Below are 18,943 nucleotides of genomic sequence, written 5' to 3'. Positions count from 1 at the left end.
TGTGCTGTGGCTCAGGTGATGAATGGAAACTCGTTAGAACATGGTACCTTAATTGCTTTCAATCATTTGTCAACATCCTAAGTATGGGATATTTTGTCCTATCTACCTATATTTCATTGCTGTCCAGAAATATCTTGCTATGTACATTATCACCATAATTACTATCCTTATTAATTGCCTGCACTGTCATAACAACTGGCAGCTCTGACTGCCTTATGACAGCCATGGGACAATCTCTACTAGGGCTTCTGTTCTACGGCATTTACCAATTAAATTTGCAGCCCTACAAAGACTGAGCTGTGTTGACCATTGCGCATTAACCTTACTTCTGGTGACTTCACTGAGATTGTTCAGAGCCTGTAAGGTTAAGTGCATGTTTTAATCTTTACAAGGTTAGAGCCTAAATATTCAGTTGGTGTAAAGCACCAACAGGTTTTTACTACAAAGCTCAAAGGAAGAGAAGATAGGAAGGTATCTCATTCCAGATGAAGTTACAGCCTCCCTTAGCTCCTTTCTGAAAACAAAGGAAAGGCTGATCTCTAAGAATGAGGTTAGAAAAGTCAGCACTAGTTCTGCACAGTCACAGCAATTAAGGAGCCCAAATCTCAGACTAGCCCTAGATGGAAGCAAAAGGTGGCTTTTCTCCTGGTTTTTCCTTTTTTGCCTTCTCAGGACCTCTTGTAGGGCTAGTTATAAACTCATCTTCCACTAAACAAACACACAAACTGTACATTTAGTCTTCTATGCTTGTTGAGGAGTGCGTTGTCAGATAGTCATATGAAGTAGATATATGAGGTGACGATGCACATTTCTATATGAAATGACAATGACAGTCCCCCCATCTCTCAAGGGTTACAAGTTTAAACTAAAAGTAAAAATACAGCATGAATCCTTGAATTATGTATGTCAGCTGATCGTCTTGGAGACTGAAGTCCCTGGGTTTATCAAATACTTAATACTGCACAAAAGAAAGAGGTAGAAAAGTGTTGTATAGACTACCCTTGCTACATGTATCAAATCTGACTGGGAGAACGATTAATGAAAATTAAAATAATTTTGCTTTCCATGCCCTTCAAGTCCCTGGCCTTTTTCTTGAACAGCCAGCCATGGAGACCATCAATTCCAGCTGTAGAAAATTCTGTACGTTGCAACCCAGCTTTTCTTGTTTTGTTATTACTTAAAAGACCTAATCCAAAATATAAACTAATCACAGAATCGTAGGGGTCAGAAGGGACCTCTGGAGATCATCAATACCAACCTCCCTGCTAAAAACAGGTTCCCTACAGCAGGTTTAGCAGGAAAGCGTCCAGGTGGATACTCTTAATATATATATAAATAAAATTAAGCGCTCTTTAACGTCAAGAAAAGCATAAAAAAAGGCAGTTGCCCTTAGCAACCATACTATACCTCATGTTACCCCCAGAGGAGTTCTAATGCCACCTGCCAGATAAAAATGATAGTCTATCAGGAAAAGACAATCTGCAGAGTATTTGCTCTTAAAGCAATTAACACTTCCCAGTTTGGTGAATAGCATTTTGGTGAAAGGCATTTTTTCAAAAGTTCATGAGAATTACTTCTCCTTGCCTATAAAAAGGGAAAATAAAAGGAATCAAAACCGATTTCTAGTTCTTAATGATAGTCCTAGGCAGCCCCATTTTCCTACTTACTTCAAAAAAGCACTCTCAAATGTATTACTGAAATTTCAGTTAAAATAATGGGATACTAGTACTTTGCATGTCTCAAACATCAGCCTCAGTTCACTCATTTTTAGAAAATATCCCCAGTCCTAGAATTGTACTAGTACAAAAGCACAATTTCAGTAGGTCTCTCTGTGGATGTGGCAATGCTCCCTTGGAATTTAGAAACGACCGGTCACGCAAGATATCTGCACCAAAAGGCATGCAGCTGTTAGGGTGCAGTATGCTGCCTCTGCCCTTTTCTTCTGAGTTAGCAGAACAGGCCTGCAAGGCAATTGTATCTGTATGTTGCCAGCTGGATCATCCTTAAGAAGTGCCTTCCCGGCCTATTAAAAAACACCCTGAAAGGGAGTTGTCCTTCTCCATTGTCTCCCTTTTTCCTACTATTTAATCTTATTTCACTCTTTTCTTCATTCCTACCCCTCTGATTCTTGTTACTCTTTTCTGGTTTCTTGCATATTTATTACATCTTCCTGAAGAGTGGTACCCTATAATGAATACAATATTCCAGTTAAGACCTCTTCAGCATCAAGCAGAACAGAAACATATATATAATGATCCAAGGGTGAAAAAATCACTGATTCCACTATTCCTGTTGTTTATGAAAACCTTCAAGTCACTGTCAACTCTACAGTCTGAATCCACAGCAGAGCCAAAGGTTTCCAAACATCACCTCTCAAACATGAGATTTTGTTTCAGAGGCCTCTCAAACAAGAATGGAGATGCTAATTCCATTCTTGCTACAGTGACTTTGGAGGTTATCTTTGTATCAATGAAACAGAAATTGAAGACTAAATGGTATTTTGATTACCATCAATACTAAAGTGATTGCACTCATCAGAACAGATTTTCCATCCTTATTCTGTTGTTGAAGAAGATACACAATAAAAAAAAAATAAATCTAATCTCTTAAATGCCCAACAATGATGGCTACCAGACACTTTTCTTACTTCTGTTCAATACATGCAAGTATATGGATACACCAACATGCATGCAGTATCTTCCAGAACAAGACAGCTGAAATCTGATTAGGGATGTATTGTCTGCTTCTTGCTTTTTGTTTACAAACAACATGATGTGAGAAGTGGAAGAGGCAGCTGCCTTATTTAAACTTGGTTAAATTGGTGACTATACAAGCACTAAAATTTGTACACTAGATATTCTGTAATTGACAAAGGGGAATGGAAAGCTAGGCTGTCTAGGAACAGCATCCAAAGGCTGAAGTATGAACCAGACACCCGTCTGAATTAATAAAACTGTTTCTAAAAGGAAGACCTGCAGTAATCCGATGGTCCTTTAAGTGTTTGATTACTCTTCAGACTTCTGCTGTGAAATACAGCTGCATGAGCCCAGGTAAGTACTGGGCTTTGAGACTGTAGAGTTCAGATTCCCATTGTACTAGCATCTTATTAGAACGGGGAAAATGTACTGCAAGCAGTAGAGACAAACTACATTTTCTTATTGATCTGTTCTGAGACAGTTCATAGAATGAAATTTCATTTACTGACTTTCACTGGATTACCTGGAATCAGAAAAAATACGGGCCAAGAATCTTTTTGTGCTATTATTTTCTGTGCTGCACTTTCTATTAGGAACTGTATTTTATATTGAAGTTTTGCAAGAGTAGTGAATGCTACTCTTTAATACCATTAATGGGTAATAATGCTTACCTTTGCATTTTGTATTGGCATAACCCCATTGTCACCTAAACTATAATCTGAATGACCAAGATTTAAATTTTTTAAGATGGGTTGAGTTCTGGTAAGTTATGCAAAGTCTACCTTTACCTTTAAAAACATTTAGGGGACAGGTTGCGAAATTTGATGCCCTCATTGACAGTTAGCAGTTATGGGCTGCTTGTGATGAAGTGCAAAAGAAACTGATATAGAGCTTCTTTTCTGTCAGTGACAGTTAATGCTATCTCAAAACTGTGAGCAAATATACAACCCAGTTTTCTTTGCATGATATTTAAAGCTTTTGTCTGTTCCAGTCATCAACTCTTAAAAAAAAAAAAAAAAAAAAAAAAAAACAGAAATCCTGTGGCCTTTTCTGAGAGCTACGATTAAAGGAGTTGGTTGATCTGAGCTTGGCAAGCCTTATTTCTAGCGCTGATAACAGGATGGTTGTTCAAAAGATGAAGCAACACCGGTAAAAAGCCCTTCCATATGATGCAAGAAAGCAATGAGAAGAGAGATTTGAGTATGAAGGAATAGAAATTTTCCATCTTCTTTTCACTGGCATGCATTGTCATCCTGTGTCTTTCCTTTAGTGCATCCATAGGACAAGGTTCTCTATATCCTGCCATTTCAATATCCTTTTTTTTTTCCTCCCCCATTCACAAAGAAGCAAGATTTTAATGTTTCAGGGCTTCTAAAAACTTCTACATTAGCTTCTATTTTTCCATTATGTGTCCAGTAGCCTACTGTGCCATCAGCTGACTTCCATTTTACCAGCAGGGAATCTCATTTCCACTCTGTCCTATGCATTTTACGGGACATTGGTGAACTTAAAGATGAATGTAGTGGGAAATGAATTTACAAGTGCTGAAAATGAGAAACACAGAAGATCACAGAGACTGCACCATCTGTGCTACTTTGTTGTATTACACACAGGGACAACTGCAAATGAAATTCTGTGTAGAATGAAAGCTTGCTAATCCCAAATTGATAGCTTGTTCTTGGCACGATTTTTTTTTTTTTTTTCTCCAAGAAGGCCAGTTTGATCTCTGATTGACCTCATTTTCTTGATCTGGCCTTGGAACAGAGTGACTCACTTTTTAACAATGTGCCAAAACACAGAATTATGTGCTGCTATGACTGAACTTGGAACGGGCTAAAAGTTTAACGTATATAGCTTTATTTTGATCATGACATTCAGGGATGACTTCTGAGAACAGTTCTGCCAGGCATCACTAGGGAACTGTATTAATCAAAAAAACCCAACAAATATTAACACACTAAGTGACAAACTAAACAAAACCAGGAAATAGTTTCCTAGTTGCAGCTGACAATGATCAGCTATATTCAGCCCAATACTATTTAATTCTGCATTGCTCTATTTTATACTTGGATCGGGAACCCTAGCAAAAATCTTAAGGTTTTAATGCATGAAGAATTTCTGCTATCAAAGCAATACATTTTTTTTAACTGCTCCTTTTAAGCTGTTTGTACCTTTGCAAGTCTCACTAACCTACCTAAATTACACTGCAGCATGTGCTTGTGTCCAGAACACACATGGTACAGGTACCTCAGCACATTGTTTTCTTTACGTCTGCGTTGTTCCGTATGGACTCTGAACCATGACTTCTGTGTCATGTATCTATGATATCATGCAGTAATTTCCTTGAGAGTTTGATACTGAAAGTAGAAGTAGTTTCCTCCACTTGACTGACACAGTAATTAATCTTGCCTAACCATTACTCATCCAGAGTAATCACATTCTTCCTCTTTCTTTTTTTTTTCTCTCTGAAGTTCCCCATCATATTGCTGCCATATTAAGTCTCCTTAGGCATACTAAGAAGTGGATGTGTCCAGTCCACTTGTACAAAAAATTGGTAGTCCCTTCTGCTTTTACTGTAGTGTAACCTTTTCCCTACATATTTGGAATGACTGATCTACCGGCTACTTAGAAGATGATAGTTGTACTGAGTGAAGGAAAAATACCTCAAAGACTGGAATTTTATGAAAACCTTTCTTGTAAGGGAACATCTATTTTTGCTATTTGGAAAAGTAGTTCTCTAACGGTGACTTGTTTTTATTTGCAATATTTCAATCAAAATAATTTCCACATGGCTTCCTGCAACACTTTGGCACAGGTTGTTTACTAACAGATCAGGTGAAAGAGAAGAAGCACAATACAATGCTTTGAAACTGCACACTCCTATAAACCATGTTTCCTCTAATATCCACACCAAATGGAACAAGCTGCACTTGTTCTGCACCAAATTTATCAGATCATCTTCAGTGATACCACCAGATTTTGAAGGGTGCATGGGCATATTCACCTGCACAAAAGGTTCGTTCTTCTAAATTGAACTCAGCAGTAGTCAAACAGTTAAAGCTTACATTTTAACAGTGCTTTTATAATTATACTTTTGGAGATAAGAAATTAACATTACTTTTTTTTGGCTTGTGCATTAAGATCCATAATCCCTTCTGGGGGCAAATCTCTTGTTTCCTACAAATTGAGAAATAATAATAATAAAACACATTATTACAATGTTTCTCAAATCTAACGTGAAAACTGGAGAACTTAGAAAGCATCTGAATTGTTAGGCAGTGTTGCTTGGCTAGTTCTGCAAAACTCAAACGAACTACACAAATTTACACTGTCAGAAGATGTGGCTCCATATATACTTTCAAAGTGTATTTCTAAGGCTCCTTTTGCTGCTTTCCCACGATCAAAAGTAATAGGAAGGCTATAATTTGGATTCACTACGCACACCATTAATTTTCATCTCACTGTTCTTGCCATCCTGTTTTGGGGATGAGGGGGTTAAAATGACAGAAATGTATAGCATATTTGTTGGAGGTAGATGATTATGTAATTTGGCTTATATAAGATTTACCCATGGTAGTAAATCTGGTACATTTGTTGAAGCTAAATTCACAAAATCTCCATGTAATCTAAGAGCAATCTGTTGTTAGGAGATATTGTAAAAATTGTTCCGGATCAATGACCTACAAGTCAAAGTTCAACTTAGCAGCAAATGTTAAGACAAAACCAGTGTTAGTACATTTCAACTTCAAGGGGAAAATCCAATAAATCCAGTTTAAAGATGGCTATATAATTCAGTACACTGGTGTAGGGAATACAACACTAAAATCAAGCACCAGAGAAACAAGGAACTAAAGAGAACCCAACTTAACTGAATGTGAAATAGTTTAGGTATGTGAAAGAGAAAATGAAAACAAAACAGTAATCCCATATGCTGATCCTGCCTGGTTTGTACAGAAGTCAGAGTACATCTGTAGCAAGAGTATCTTTCAATATCACATTAACTGGAAGAGAGCGTATTTCCAAGAATAACTTTTTCTTTTAACATGACAGCACAACAGTTCACTGTGACCTCCCACTCAATGATATTTTTATGGATACTTCGCTCACACTTGAGACTATCACACCTATTATACTGTAATAAATTTTCTTAGTCTGAGAACTACTTAAGACAATATCTGAAGTATAATAGAAAATAACATGGCACATATTTTTGACGATGCTGTGTTGCTGTGCTCTCTTCTTACTAGCTTTGTACAAAAGCTCTATTCTCCTAAATATCTTGTAGAAAACAAAAGCATCAGTTCTGTCTGTGCAGACAGGAATCATAGTAGTGGTAACCCAAACCTGGACATATAAAAAATACTACCTGGGATCCCAGAAGCCATGATTTTGGCATCACTGTATTAAAAACAAAACAAAAAGAACCCGAGTCAGACCAGACTTGATTCTGCAACTAGACTAGATTAGCAGATAGATTCGCGATCTGTTTCTCAGCTGTTTAGTACCACTGGACATGGCATCCATATTTCATTTCAAATCTTTTCAAAAAGAGAGCCTTGGTAAACTGAAGAAATATAAGTGACTATGCCCACAAATCTGCCTTAAAAAGATGCCGCTTCAGGAGAAAATATCAGTTGAAACAAGCTTACCTTTCATTTATTTATTTTTATATCTTTCTTGTAAGCAATAATGCAGGAGCAATAGCAACATTTTATTCCTGTAAAACACCACCCTTCTGAGAACACCAACAGGCTCTATTTGGAATAATGGATTACACCTCACACATGCGCTGGGTAATAGCTGTTGTATCTCAGTTTCCACAGGGAGGAGTCAGAAGTTCAGTGATTTGCTCAAGGTCACACAGGAAGTCTGACAGGGCTATGACTCTCAGCTGTCTTTCTTCCTATCATCCTACCAGAAAACCCTTGAGAACTGCAGAGATGCAGCGCTCAGAAAAAATTACCTATATAAACCTCATCAAGTTACAACACCTAGTGAGATAGCTGCCAACTATTCATTAATATATTAGCAGTAAGTCTAGTAAATCTTACTTCTTTTATGCTCTAGCTGAACAATAACCTAGACACAAATCAATTGTTTCTTTAGTAAAAGGCAACAAAACCAACACTGATAAATTCCACTTTTTTAGTATAGCTTATAAAGCAGCACTGATGGCTAGAAGGGAGATTTTGAAAGGCTGGTAATGTATGCTGGTGACAATGTAAGGCTTCGTATGGGAACATAAAGACACACTACTCTAGAGGTTACGTTTAAAATTACAAAGCTCTGAAAATGTAAAACTTGAAAAATATTATGTCATTAAGAGTGATGATTTAGTATTATCTGATTAAGTATTTGAACATAGGTTCTTCTGCATGCAGATGAACTTTTAGTATTGCAAATGTGGTTCTTTATAGAAGGAAATGCCTGTATGTTGGGGATTCTTACATTTCACACAGCGCTACAAGCAGCACTGACTTTTATTTGTAGGACCAACCACAAGTGGGAGTGTTGCTGATTACGGTTATTGTCATTATGTTCTGTCCCTGATGTCTAGGGTTCCCATTATTCAACCCCTCTTACCTTGACTGCATAATTGTTGAGAGGATCTTTTGCGTAAGAAGCCGGGTAGTAAACTGCATCGCCTGCCTCACAACATGGCTTGTCACTGGTTAGCCTGAAATCTGACCAGCTGTCAACTCCAAACCGCAGCTGGTCTTTTTGTCCGGCCATGAACAAGTCTTCACATTTAAGTGCCAGCTTCTTCAGTGAATCGGTGTGAAGGCTTCGGATTTTACCTACCACTTCTTCTCGGTTTTCAATTCCTCGATAAAGTGCTTGCCTTTGCGGCTTCTGGACACCCTTGCCCTGCTTAGTCTGCGAGATGCGTCTCCCCGTCAGAGACTCCATGCTATTGGAACACCGGTCCCTAATACTGATAGTGGTTAGGCTGGAAACACTGTTAGTTGCTGAGGTGGTCGTCCTTAACTTTTCTGTAGGCCTGTCCAAGGAATCTCCCGACTCGTTGTCCAGCACCTTGAGCTCCAAGCTGACTGAAGAGCAGGCACTGCTTGCTTCCCAGTTGGTGTCGATGTCGTAGGTGGGGTTGGCCACAATGCACAGATTGTTCTCAAGAGCCTGTTTCTGGAGATCTCTGGGACTTGGCTCTGTGTTAGCTCTCAAAATTGTTTTTTTCGGCAGCGGAGGTGGTGTTGGCTGTAAGCTGTTTGTTGTCTCCTGGTCTACCAGTCCTCCAAAGGCAATGGCATCATCCAATGCTCCCTTCGGTTGCCTTGGCTGTTTTGGAGGTATCATGGCTGCTCTGGACTGTCCTGTGTAATAAGAAAGTAATTGGATAAGAAGATTTAAGTACATTGCTGCTCATATCTGCACTTTTCAACAAAATTTATGAAGGCAAAAGAAAAAAACTGACTAGGACCCCCCCACACCCCAATGTGGCAAAAACCTAAATACATACCTGAAATGGTGAACTAATCAGAAAGCAAAATGACTAATCAGCATCATGCAGAGATTACCACATACAGCCTGCCTTTATTTGACCTTGGCCTATAGATTAAAATCAGTTTCAGTGCTGACAATGCTGGCATTTTATATCACATGGCATTAATGACAAAAAAGTGCAAGCAAAAACCAAAAGTCTGTTTTGGCACTTGGTCCAAATTTCTGTTTCAGTAATGATGCTCAGCTTCCCTTAATTCTGCCTGCAGTCAATCAAGTATAATGGTGTTCTTTACTTCCCATTCAAATACGCTGAAACTATGGGTGGATGCTGTTAAGTGGCTTTGTGAGCTATTTCTCTGAGAGATGCACTTCTCTGGCAGGTGAGATGATCTTTTTTATATATCCTCGTAATCGTCTGTAAAGCTCTTGATCACTTTGATTTGAAATGTGCTAAAGAGGCTGAAAGCATTGTTCCTGAAGTTTTCTGGTTTACATTCTGATACAAACAACATAATTCAGATACTTCAGCAGTCACATCAGAAAGGCAAGATTGCCCTTGCAGATTCCTTAGCTGAAAACAAGGAAGTTACACCTACTTCACTGAAGCTGACAAGTGCATTGCCACTGGCTTCAGTGAGAGTAGGATTATATTTTGAGATTACCCAATAATTTAAAAGAGTCACCCAACCACAACTATCTAATAAATTTCCCTTACTCATTTGCCACAGGCACTTTTGCTGACAGTGCTGAGTTCATAGATAATGTGATGGAGATTAAGTCAAGATTCCAAACGGTGGGTCATGTGTACAAAAACATGAGATTTCCTCTGAGAGAGTGGTTACATTTGAGTGTGTGTGCTTCTAGGCAAGATAAACATCCCATCCTGTATTTTGGATGGATTTTAGAGAGGACGATTATGTTTTGTAACTGCCAGAGTTCTCGGAAATAGAGAATAAATAAATGACAGCAATATAAGAGAGAATTGAAAACAAACAAACAATAAACAGACAATACAAGTGATCAACTGGCTGCTGTTTGGGACAATTAACAGTTATTACTCATAACAATATGAGACTTTTCCACTCTTAATAATCAACCGTCATTTTCAGAGAAGTTATTTTATATATTTTCTACTATTCCTGTTTTTGCAGCTATAACACAGCAGACATGAAATGGATGCTCTGCATAATTGCAGTTGAGCATCTTTACCAAAAAGGATAAGCCAGTAGAAAGATGCCACAAATGTTTGACTATTCTAGTAAGATACATTTTGAATCCCTGTAAAGAGAGGACTACATCCACACACACAATAACCTCGAGCCTTGAATTCCTAACGATTGTTCTCTTCTCAACCATTTCAAGGAGAAAACATCACAAGTGAAAGTTGTATCTCTATCTTTTGTTTAAGCTCAAGAAACACTCAGAAAAGCCTTATGGATTTTGTGATAAGCCTGGATATTCCGATGTTTAAAAACTGAATTTTGAGCAGGAAATTCTATTAACTTTGTCTGTGCACTGACAGTGGATCTTTAGAACCTGATCATCGGGGAAAACTGCAGAGGGCTACTCCCCTGTGTCATCACTTCTTAGCTCACACAAAAATGCTCGAAGGCTAGAAATACTGCAGAATTCCTGTGTGTCTCTTTCAAACCATTGTAAAGGTCGCTTAAAAAAATACAGCACTCTGTACCCTCTACTGCTCCTTTCTGATACCAGTACTGCAGCGAACGTGCTCTACAGAGGCTGCTCTTCCTGTCAGCTTTTGATGTGCTGCAGCACTTATGTGGTGTTGGTGCCAGTTGAGCATTACGGAAACTGTATTAGAAATGTACTTTTTGCAGACACGAAGAGTGGCATGATTCATAGTCAAAAGCAGAATTGATATCTGCATGCCAGAATCACACACCCAAATGCCACAGTCTTTTGCACAACCTCAAGACCAGTTCATTTCTGCTTGCCCGTTTTTCTGACTCATCCAAACACATGTCATCTTCCATACTAATTCTTTACTCTTACAAAATCCGTGACCTATGTACTTCTCCTCCTGGCAACATTCTGTGTTACAGATCACTCGTCTGTTTTATAATTCTTCCCCTCTTCCCCACTATGCTAAAATAGACTAACTGTTGGGGCTTGGAGAAAGGCTCCGATTTCAGTAGGCAGTTTCCTAATACGCCTTGTCTGTGTGACTTTCTAATCTTGTAACAGCAAGAAAATGCGTTAGAGCAAGATGCACATTTCAAGCAGTAGCAGGCAAAACCCTCTCCAAGAAAGGTAAGATTTGTACGTTTCTTGTTGATTCTCTTTTCTGTCTGCTTTAATGGCCCTGTCCCAAAAGCCATTCATACCGGGGGATTGTTGCGACTGCAACCAGTGACTTTCACTAGTTGTAGCTTTTGCATAACTTTTGGAACTGACATCAAGACATAACTGGAGAAGCTCTTCATAACCAGAAATTGTCTTTGCAGATGTCTGGTGGTGGTGGCAAGATCCAGAGAACTGCATTCATTGGCAGTGTTTATGTAGTTTCTTTTTCAAGTATTCTCAACTGAGGAAAGTGAGTTTATAAAATGTGTCATGGTACAGTGTAGTTTATCCCCACAAGAACCAGGTTCTCCATACTGAAATCTATCCACCTGGATTACGTGTTTGAAAAACTTCATATCTGAACTGTTTTTATGCTGACTTCTTAACCTTGTACACTTCTTTCATGCCCATATGACCAGGCCTTCCAACTCAGCCTTTCCCAAGCATGGTATGGCTACTGCATACCTTTTTTTTTTTTTTTTTTTTTTTTTTTTTTAATCAATGCCTAGGAATAAAAAGTTTGTCTTAAATTTTGAAGACACGAGAATATTCTTTTGCACCCAAGCAGTACCAAAGTATTTTATTTTTCTTGCCTGACACTTCCTTCTCTCCTTGCACACTTGAAAAACTCCATTTCCTTACCTACTGTACAGACTTTCTGATATTACAACATTACAAAGTGAAAAGGAGAAATGGGCACAATATTAAGCAACTGCTTACAAAGATCTTTGAAACGGCTTCTAGGATGTTCAAGAAAGAAAAAAATTAACTCCTTATAGAGGCCCTTAAGCAATTCTACAGTATATTATCATCTTGCACTGTAGAATACTACTGCACTATTTTAATATTAATACTTTAAGTCTCCAGACACCACACAGAGGTGTGAAAGTCTAAATCAGACCTAAAAACTTTATTTCTCTAGGTAACTCATCTATCATCAGAGCTTGGCATTGCAACCTATTTATATTAGCTCATTAAACTATCAAATCTGACACACTGTGCTCAGGTTTAACTCAATTTCATAAGCATGTTTTTCATATAGTAACAATGTTCAGATTTCTTGCTAACACCATGTATCTATATTTTTTGGCTTAGATCAGATCAGCAGCATGCATTGTTGAGAAATTTCTAAACTGTGAAGGAAAATGCTTCTTTAATTGGAAAAAGAACTCTTGGTGAATCAGGCAAGCCAAGTAGGTGATATGCTGCATGCTTCCATTCTTCCTTGGATAGAACTGCTCCTGAGACATGTATTGCTCTACAATACATGATGTATGTAAGTTCGGTACTACAACTTCAACAGGCCGCTTCTGTACATTCTCCAAACTCTTCTTGCTCTTGACGTTGCAACCTGTCCTACATTTTCCTTTATTCTTGAAAGCAATCTTTTCTGATTTTATGACATTGCCATCTCTGATCCAAGGATAACTTCCCTTGTGGGAACATGTGAATGAGAAAATGCCTGAAAACAATATTCTAGTATTCACTATAGTGACTACACTATCACCACGGTTATTAACTGTGTTCTCAGTTTTAGTGACCACTCTGGTGCTCTTTAATCTCTAGCTCCCCAGAGGAGGGACTTAGATGAATGAACAGGACCCACAGGGCTAAAATGACTCACGCCTCTGCTGCTGTCCAACTTACCACACCAGCTTGACAAAGATTTCACATTTTGCATTGCCAAGGAAAACAAAAATGAACTATCATCCACATGCAACATGGGTAACCAACCTTCCAAGACCAAGTCTATCAAAACCCCAACAGAATAAAGTCAAAACTGTGGACTCTGTACACTGCAGACCATTGAGGAAGAGGAATTTTCGAATGGCTTCTTACATGCCTGCAGGAAACCCCCTGTAAGACAGGGCTGGGCCAACCACATGGCCGGATCTTGGAGTGGTCCAACAGTGTTAGCTCTAGCAACCTCAGCTTACTTGTTTCCATAGCCAGGAATGGAGTCAGACGTCCTAGTAATTTCCATGTCAGTATAACCCCATTTCATATTACAAAACACAGCCATAAAGGCTGATTAGAGTATTCATTAAGTAAAATCCTTGAGAGCTACAGGTTGGCCATCTCCAGTGTACACATTATCCCTTCTCTGGCCTTGTTTCTTTGCACTTAGATATTGATCATCCTTTACAATCTACATTTTCATTATAGAATAGATGTGATTGGAAAAGATTCTTTGTATAAGTAGATCAGTTATACTGATCTGTCAAACTAGTAAAAATACATCACTCCTTAATGAACTCTCACCCTAATACAGATAACCAAATCATGAAAAAAACCACACAGATGCATAAAAGCATCTTCCAGCCACTGCAAAAGCATCCAACAATTCCGGTAAGTGCAGTACGTGTTCACTATTCTATAAAATTATTCAATACACAGATTTACATGGATGTAATAGTTAATCCTGTTTTATATTCAGTTGTTTACAGTTAATTTGATAAACATCTTACTAGAATGACAATTTATTGAACAGAAAGAAAAACTGACATTTGTTAACTAACATTCATGGTGTAACTCCAGTTTCTCGTCAACACTTTGAGATTGCTCAGTACTATTCTATCCTGAGATGGGAGGTGGGTACTAAATAAATAAAAGCTCCAGCTCATCTGCCTTGGTGACTTCTCAGCTCCTGCTGCTGCCCGCCCTTACACCATGTTAAAGGTACTACCTGTACTAATACACGTTACTTAAAATGCATCACGTGGATTCTGTAATGACCGTTTGTCACTGAACCATCCAGTTTTAGTCAACAATGACTTCATCACCTTGTTTATAGCCTTGCTGAAGTACACTGCCCTGTATGGACTTACTGACTGAGGCAATACTCCATGTACATGCTGTGATTTGTTATTTTTTCCAGTGTCAGCAAACATAAAACTGAGAAACTTAGCCTCTTTTTTCCCCTTTTCTTTAGGTGCAATGAGTAAAATAGTTGATAATGAAACCACCTATTCTTTTTTAAAGGATAGAAATGCTACTCGGAATATATTTAGAATATTTTAACCTACCTACAGTGATGCAAATTCAATCAAGTCAATTTCCGTAATGAATTTTAAACAAGAAAAACTTAAAGATTTGTCAACGAAAGGATTTTAATCATCTAGTTCATTGCCTCCCTTATCATAAACCACAGGGCTTACCTGAATTTACTTCTGTTACAATTATGGGCACACCTTAAAACAGAAACATCCAGGTCCCACCTTACAGGTTTGAACATTTGTGTGTTTCTACTTTGAGATTCAACTGGCTGCTCTGGATTTTATTTAGTCTGTTGTTTGTTGATACCAAAGGTATCCCTCATCACAGGTCTGCTCACCACATGACTACCCAGACCATGATCAAGACCAATCAGACTGTTTCTTTGCTAAGCTGAACAGATCCAGCTTCTAGAATCTGTCACTACGAAGTGCCTGTCACAAAGCGAGGCCTTTTCAAAGCTTTTCTTTAGAGCCTACAATTTCTTTTGAATGTTCTTCGACTGTGATCACCAGGGCTTGACAGTGGTCATGGCAGCTGTGTGGTAAAAATGAGACACACATAACCTCTCTACTCTGACTGAAGTGTCCTCCTGTTTATACATCCTGAGCTCTTTTATCCTATCATCATGATGGGTGTTCCTATTTCCTCAAAATCCCATCTTTTATGTTGTATCTGATTCTCAGAAGAGAATCCCCTATCTTGTAAGGCTTGCCTGCATTTTTTTAATTCCTAAACATATGATTTGACATGTTAGATGAAATAACAATTATAGCTCCTATTTTATAAATGAGCTTTCTCAAGTTTTGCATCTGCCATTTGGTACCTGACAAGTAATTGCTGACACAGTTTCAGTAATTGTGGACAGGACCATAAACTGCTGCTGGGACAACTGTGAGAGCTGGGGAGGGCCAAAACCAAACACACTTGAGGGCTGTACCTGCTATAAACTAGTACCTGACTACAGATGGAAACTTAGCAAGCTTTTCATTTCATGTAATGTGTCACAACTGAAGATGAGACATTTATCAAACTAAGGATATAATATTGGCTGCCTTTCCATAAAATAAGATACAGGTATGTATTAAAATAGTATTTAAAAAGTCAATCTTGCGCATTATGCTGCAAATTGCTATGTTCACGATATATTTTCCAAAGTACTACACAAACTGTAGTATGTAACCATAAAAAGGTAACTGTAGATACAACTTCAGCTGAAGCAAAAGGCAAATGTAATCCAACTTGGTTATCTTACATTTTTTCTTACTATCCTTTCTTTCAGTTAAACACATCGGTTTTTGTTAACTGTACAAAGTGGATGATTTTGTTGCTTGGGTGATGTACGATGTGAGAACAAGTAGGAGTTACTCTGTGTCCCTACCTAGTCATTTCTTGATAGCTATCTGAATTAGAAAGTGAGCTTGCTCGAATAAACCAGAAAAAAGTTTGAACAGCAGCCAGAGAACTCAGTGCCATTTAGGGTAGCATTGCTTTTAACAACTAGCAGCAAGCTTGCCAAGCCAGACCAAAAAGAGACTAAAAGTTCATTTAACTCTTTCATATCTAAAACTTACTCTGGTGACAGTGAGTCTGAAAAAGACCCAAAGAGGAGGGTAAGAGTTTGAATAAAACACAAAGGCTTCAGAGTTTTGTATGGTTTTACAAAGGAACATTCACACAGAGGAATAATGCTGACAGAAGTGATCACAGAATCACAAAAACTCTTAGGCTGAAAGGAACATGTTGAGGTGCTCGAGTGCCCCCACCCACGGCTCAGGCAGGCAGGGTCAGCTGGAGCAGACTGCCCAGGATCGTGGCCAGTTGGGTTTTGTGCATCTCTACAAACAGACACTCCACAACTTCTCTGGGTAACCTGTTCCAGTGTTTAATGATGTGTTATTACATTTCCCATGAGTTTACTACTCCCACTTTGTGAGATACTGTGGGAGGTCTACAAATGGAAGCGCATTAGCTGTGTTGAAGCAGCTGCCATCAAGGTAATATCTTGCAGGAGAAAAGCGAGCTAAACTGAGTAAAGATTTAAATAAAACACTCACAATGTCATTGCTTTGGGTATGAAATGCAAGTAATCCCTTCACCACAGGAGCACTACGGCTACAAAACAGCAATCTCACCACAAGAAATAAGTGGTATTTCACACATTAAATTATATAGTAGAAGCCATAAAAACTTCATCCTTTTATGTATCAGTCTAATTAGGAACATGGGCTAATCAGGTTTTAAATAGATTTGGTGTAGCTAGATCTACTGTCTGGACTGTATCTGTAATGTAGGTATGTCATAAATACAGAAAATATATAGATACACACATATACATATATCACAATGAACGGAAAATAATTCATTAGGTCTTTTAATTCATTAAAGACCTAATTTAAATTCATTAATTCATTAGGTCTAAATTCCACCATAAAGGTCTAAATTTTAGTTCTTCTTGAGTTACAATTTCTTGGTAGATGTTCCTATAATTCTTGGGCAGGATATTTTCCTCTTTATTCTATCCAAACAATAAATTTAAACCTAATTCATGCTTTATTATCAGAACACACTACATGTCAACCACTAACTCACATTTAAACAAAAAAAATCAACAATATTGCTAAATGTCTAAGGAACGTATGCACCTGAGGGTTTAAAACCATGGACCTCAATCCCTCAAACATGTGTGGATATACCAAACTTATACTTGTGAGCCATCTCAATGCAGTCAGTTTGTTCTCGTCCAAATGCTTAATGTGCCAGTATGCTTGCATGATTGGAGCCTTACTGAAAAACTTGTATTTACACATTCTTGAAAATAAATAGATGAGGGATTTTTGCCCTTCTAGAAGACCTGGCTATAGACACTCCTAAATTCACAGTACTCCACATCAAAATGCTTCAGAACAGGAGGCTCACAATATTGGGAGATGCTTATTTGTCTTGTTCACTTGTATTCCAGAGAAGGGCTGCATTCATACATGCACCTTCTTCATATGATTCTGGAATTCGGCGATAGTTGAATAGATTGTGCAGTACCTTTGGGATATTCCTATTTTAAACTTTTCTGAAAGAGCAAAAGTAAATTCTGAAACTAGGACAAGAAAGATTTTAGTCAACAAAAGAGGACTGCAAGTATATTTAACAGTTACTGATGAAATAAAATAAAAAGTCCTATCTTATGCTGCTTGGAAAAATACTGAAATCCAATTATAATTCTAAAAGCATTAGATAATTTAGTCTGTATTTTAAAGCTGCTTTTTGATAAAAAAATCCTCCAAATAGATGAAACAATGTGTCTCTGAAAAGCTTCTCTGAGATATTTATCACTAAGGGCAATTAAAAGACTGCCTGGACATAGTTTTAACATCATAGAAAAGAAAACCTTTGTGTTTGCTGAATCTTCACTTTCTTGGTTGTATCTGTCAGAATGAGTCAAGAGAATTTAATTTTCTATAGACACTAAAGAAGTGTGTCTAAGAACTAACTTTGTGAAAGCATACTGAGAAATTACAAAGACAAGGTACTTCACAGCCTAGAAAGATACTCAAATTTTGATCTAACTTACATTTTTCTCTATGAGTATACACTTACCTAAGTTGCTGTATGTAGCACTGCAAGGATTTAAGTCGGGAGATTGTGAAGCTTCTTCTTTGTCTTCCTCCCCCAGCGGGACACGGACAGTTGATACAGGTATGACCGAGGCGCTGCCGCCATTGTCCTGCTTCACAAACACGGCTCTAGGAACACGAGGGGACAAATCCTCCAGTGTCGTGTCATCGGGCACTTGGCTGAAACAAACAAAACAAAATCACCTGGAGATCAAAGCTATGTACACTAGATCCTAATGGCAAAACACCGGATTTTCGATTTTCCATTTTGTATCTTTAGTAGAGGGAATGAAATAAAAAAAATAACCTTTTTGCTCCCCTCAGCCCCTTTTAAGAATAACTTTCTAAAATATTTATTCTTCTTAATAAGAAGAAACAACTTTTGACTCAAACAGTAGCAATAGTTCATACCTTTCATTAAAAAAAAAAAAAAAGGATAATAAAATGTTTTCCAGCTGGCTACAATCAGCATATGTACACAGGAATGATTCTGCATAAAACATGCGTAGAACTCATAGAACATCAGCAGGGATTAAGGTGCTTTTTACCAATGAAAACAGATTTAGCTTAATCAAAAGTACCAGGGTATAGCCAGGGGACTGTAAGTCTTAAAAAATGCGTATCATTTTAATGATACATTTTCATATACTGGTAGGATTTGGGAAACTGACACTTTGGGAAACAGATCAGTAGCCCATTTAACCTAGTAATCTGTTTCCCATATAAAATTCTCCAAGACTAAAATCCATCTGCTAATGTATTAGGGCAGCCACAGAAAGCCATGAAGACATTCCTCTGTGTTTGCTCTTAGCTATGGTGTTTTAATCGAACTATGATTACTTATAGCGCAGAACTGTGAACATCATGGATTCA

At 38.0% G+C, this 18,943-nt stretch overlaps 1 protein-coding gene and 1 long non-coding RNA gene across 8 annotated transcripts in view; one reads left to right on the top strand and one right to left on the bottom strand.

Annotated features, from left to right (window-relative positions):
* The window catches only part of PEAK1 (pseudopodium enriched atypical kinase 1), a 118,733-nt gene that overhangs the window by 8,019 nt on the left and 91,771 nt on the right, over positions 1–18,943 (bottom strand). For all 7 annotated transcript variants that reach the window (XM_084532717.1, XM_084532714.1, XM_084532713.1 and 4 more), the window contains 2 exons: positions 18,054–18,250; positions 8,280–9,028 (listed from right to left, as the gene is read on the bottom strand). In XM_084532717.1, the coding sequence (XP_084388843.1) occupies positions 8,280–9,028; positions 18,054–18,250 (946 nt within the window). The remainder of the gene's footprint in view (positions 1–8,279; positions 9,029–18,053; positions 18,251–18,943) is intronic.
* LOC311442952 overlaps positions 11,321–18,943 on the top strand; it is a 42,429-nt gene continuing 34,806 nt past the window's right edge. Inside the window, exon 1 of the long non-coding RNA XR_014696972.1 lies at positions 11,321–11,432. This is a non-coding gene — a long non-coding RNA (uncharacterized lncRNA). The remainder of the gene's footprint in view (positions 11,433–18,943) is intronic.

The sequence above is a fragment of the Aythya ferina genome (assembly GCF_964211825.1).
Source record: "Aythya ferina genome assembly, chromosome: 11".
Classification (NCBI taxonomy): Eukaryota; Metazoa; Chordata; class Aves; order Anseriformes; family Anatidae; genus Aythya; species Aythya ferina.
Note: the sequence above shows the minus strand (reverse complement) of the source record. Positions and strands in the feature narration are given on the sequence as shown.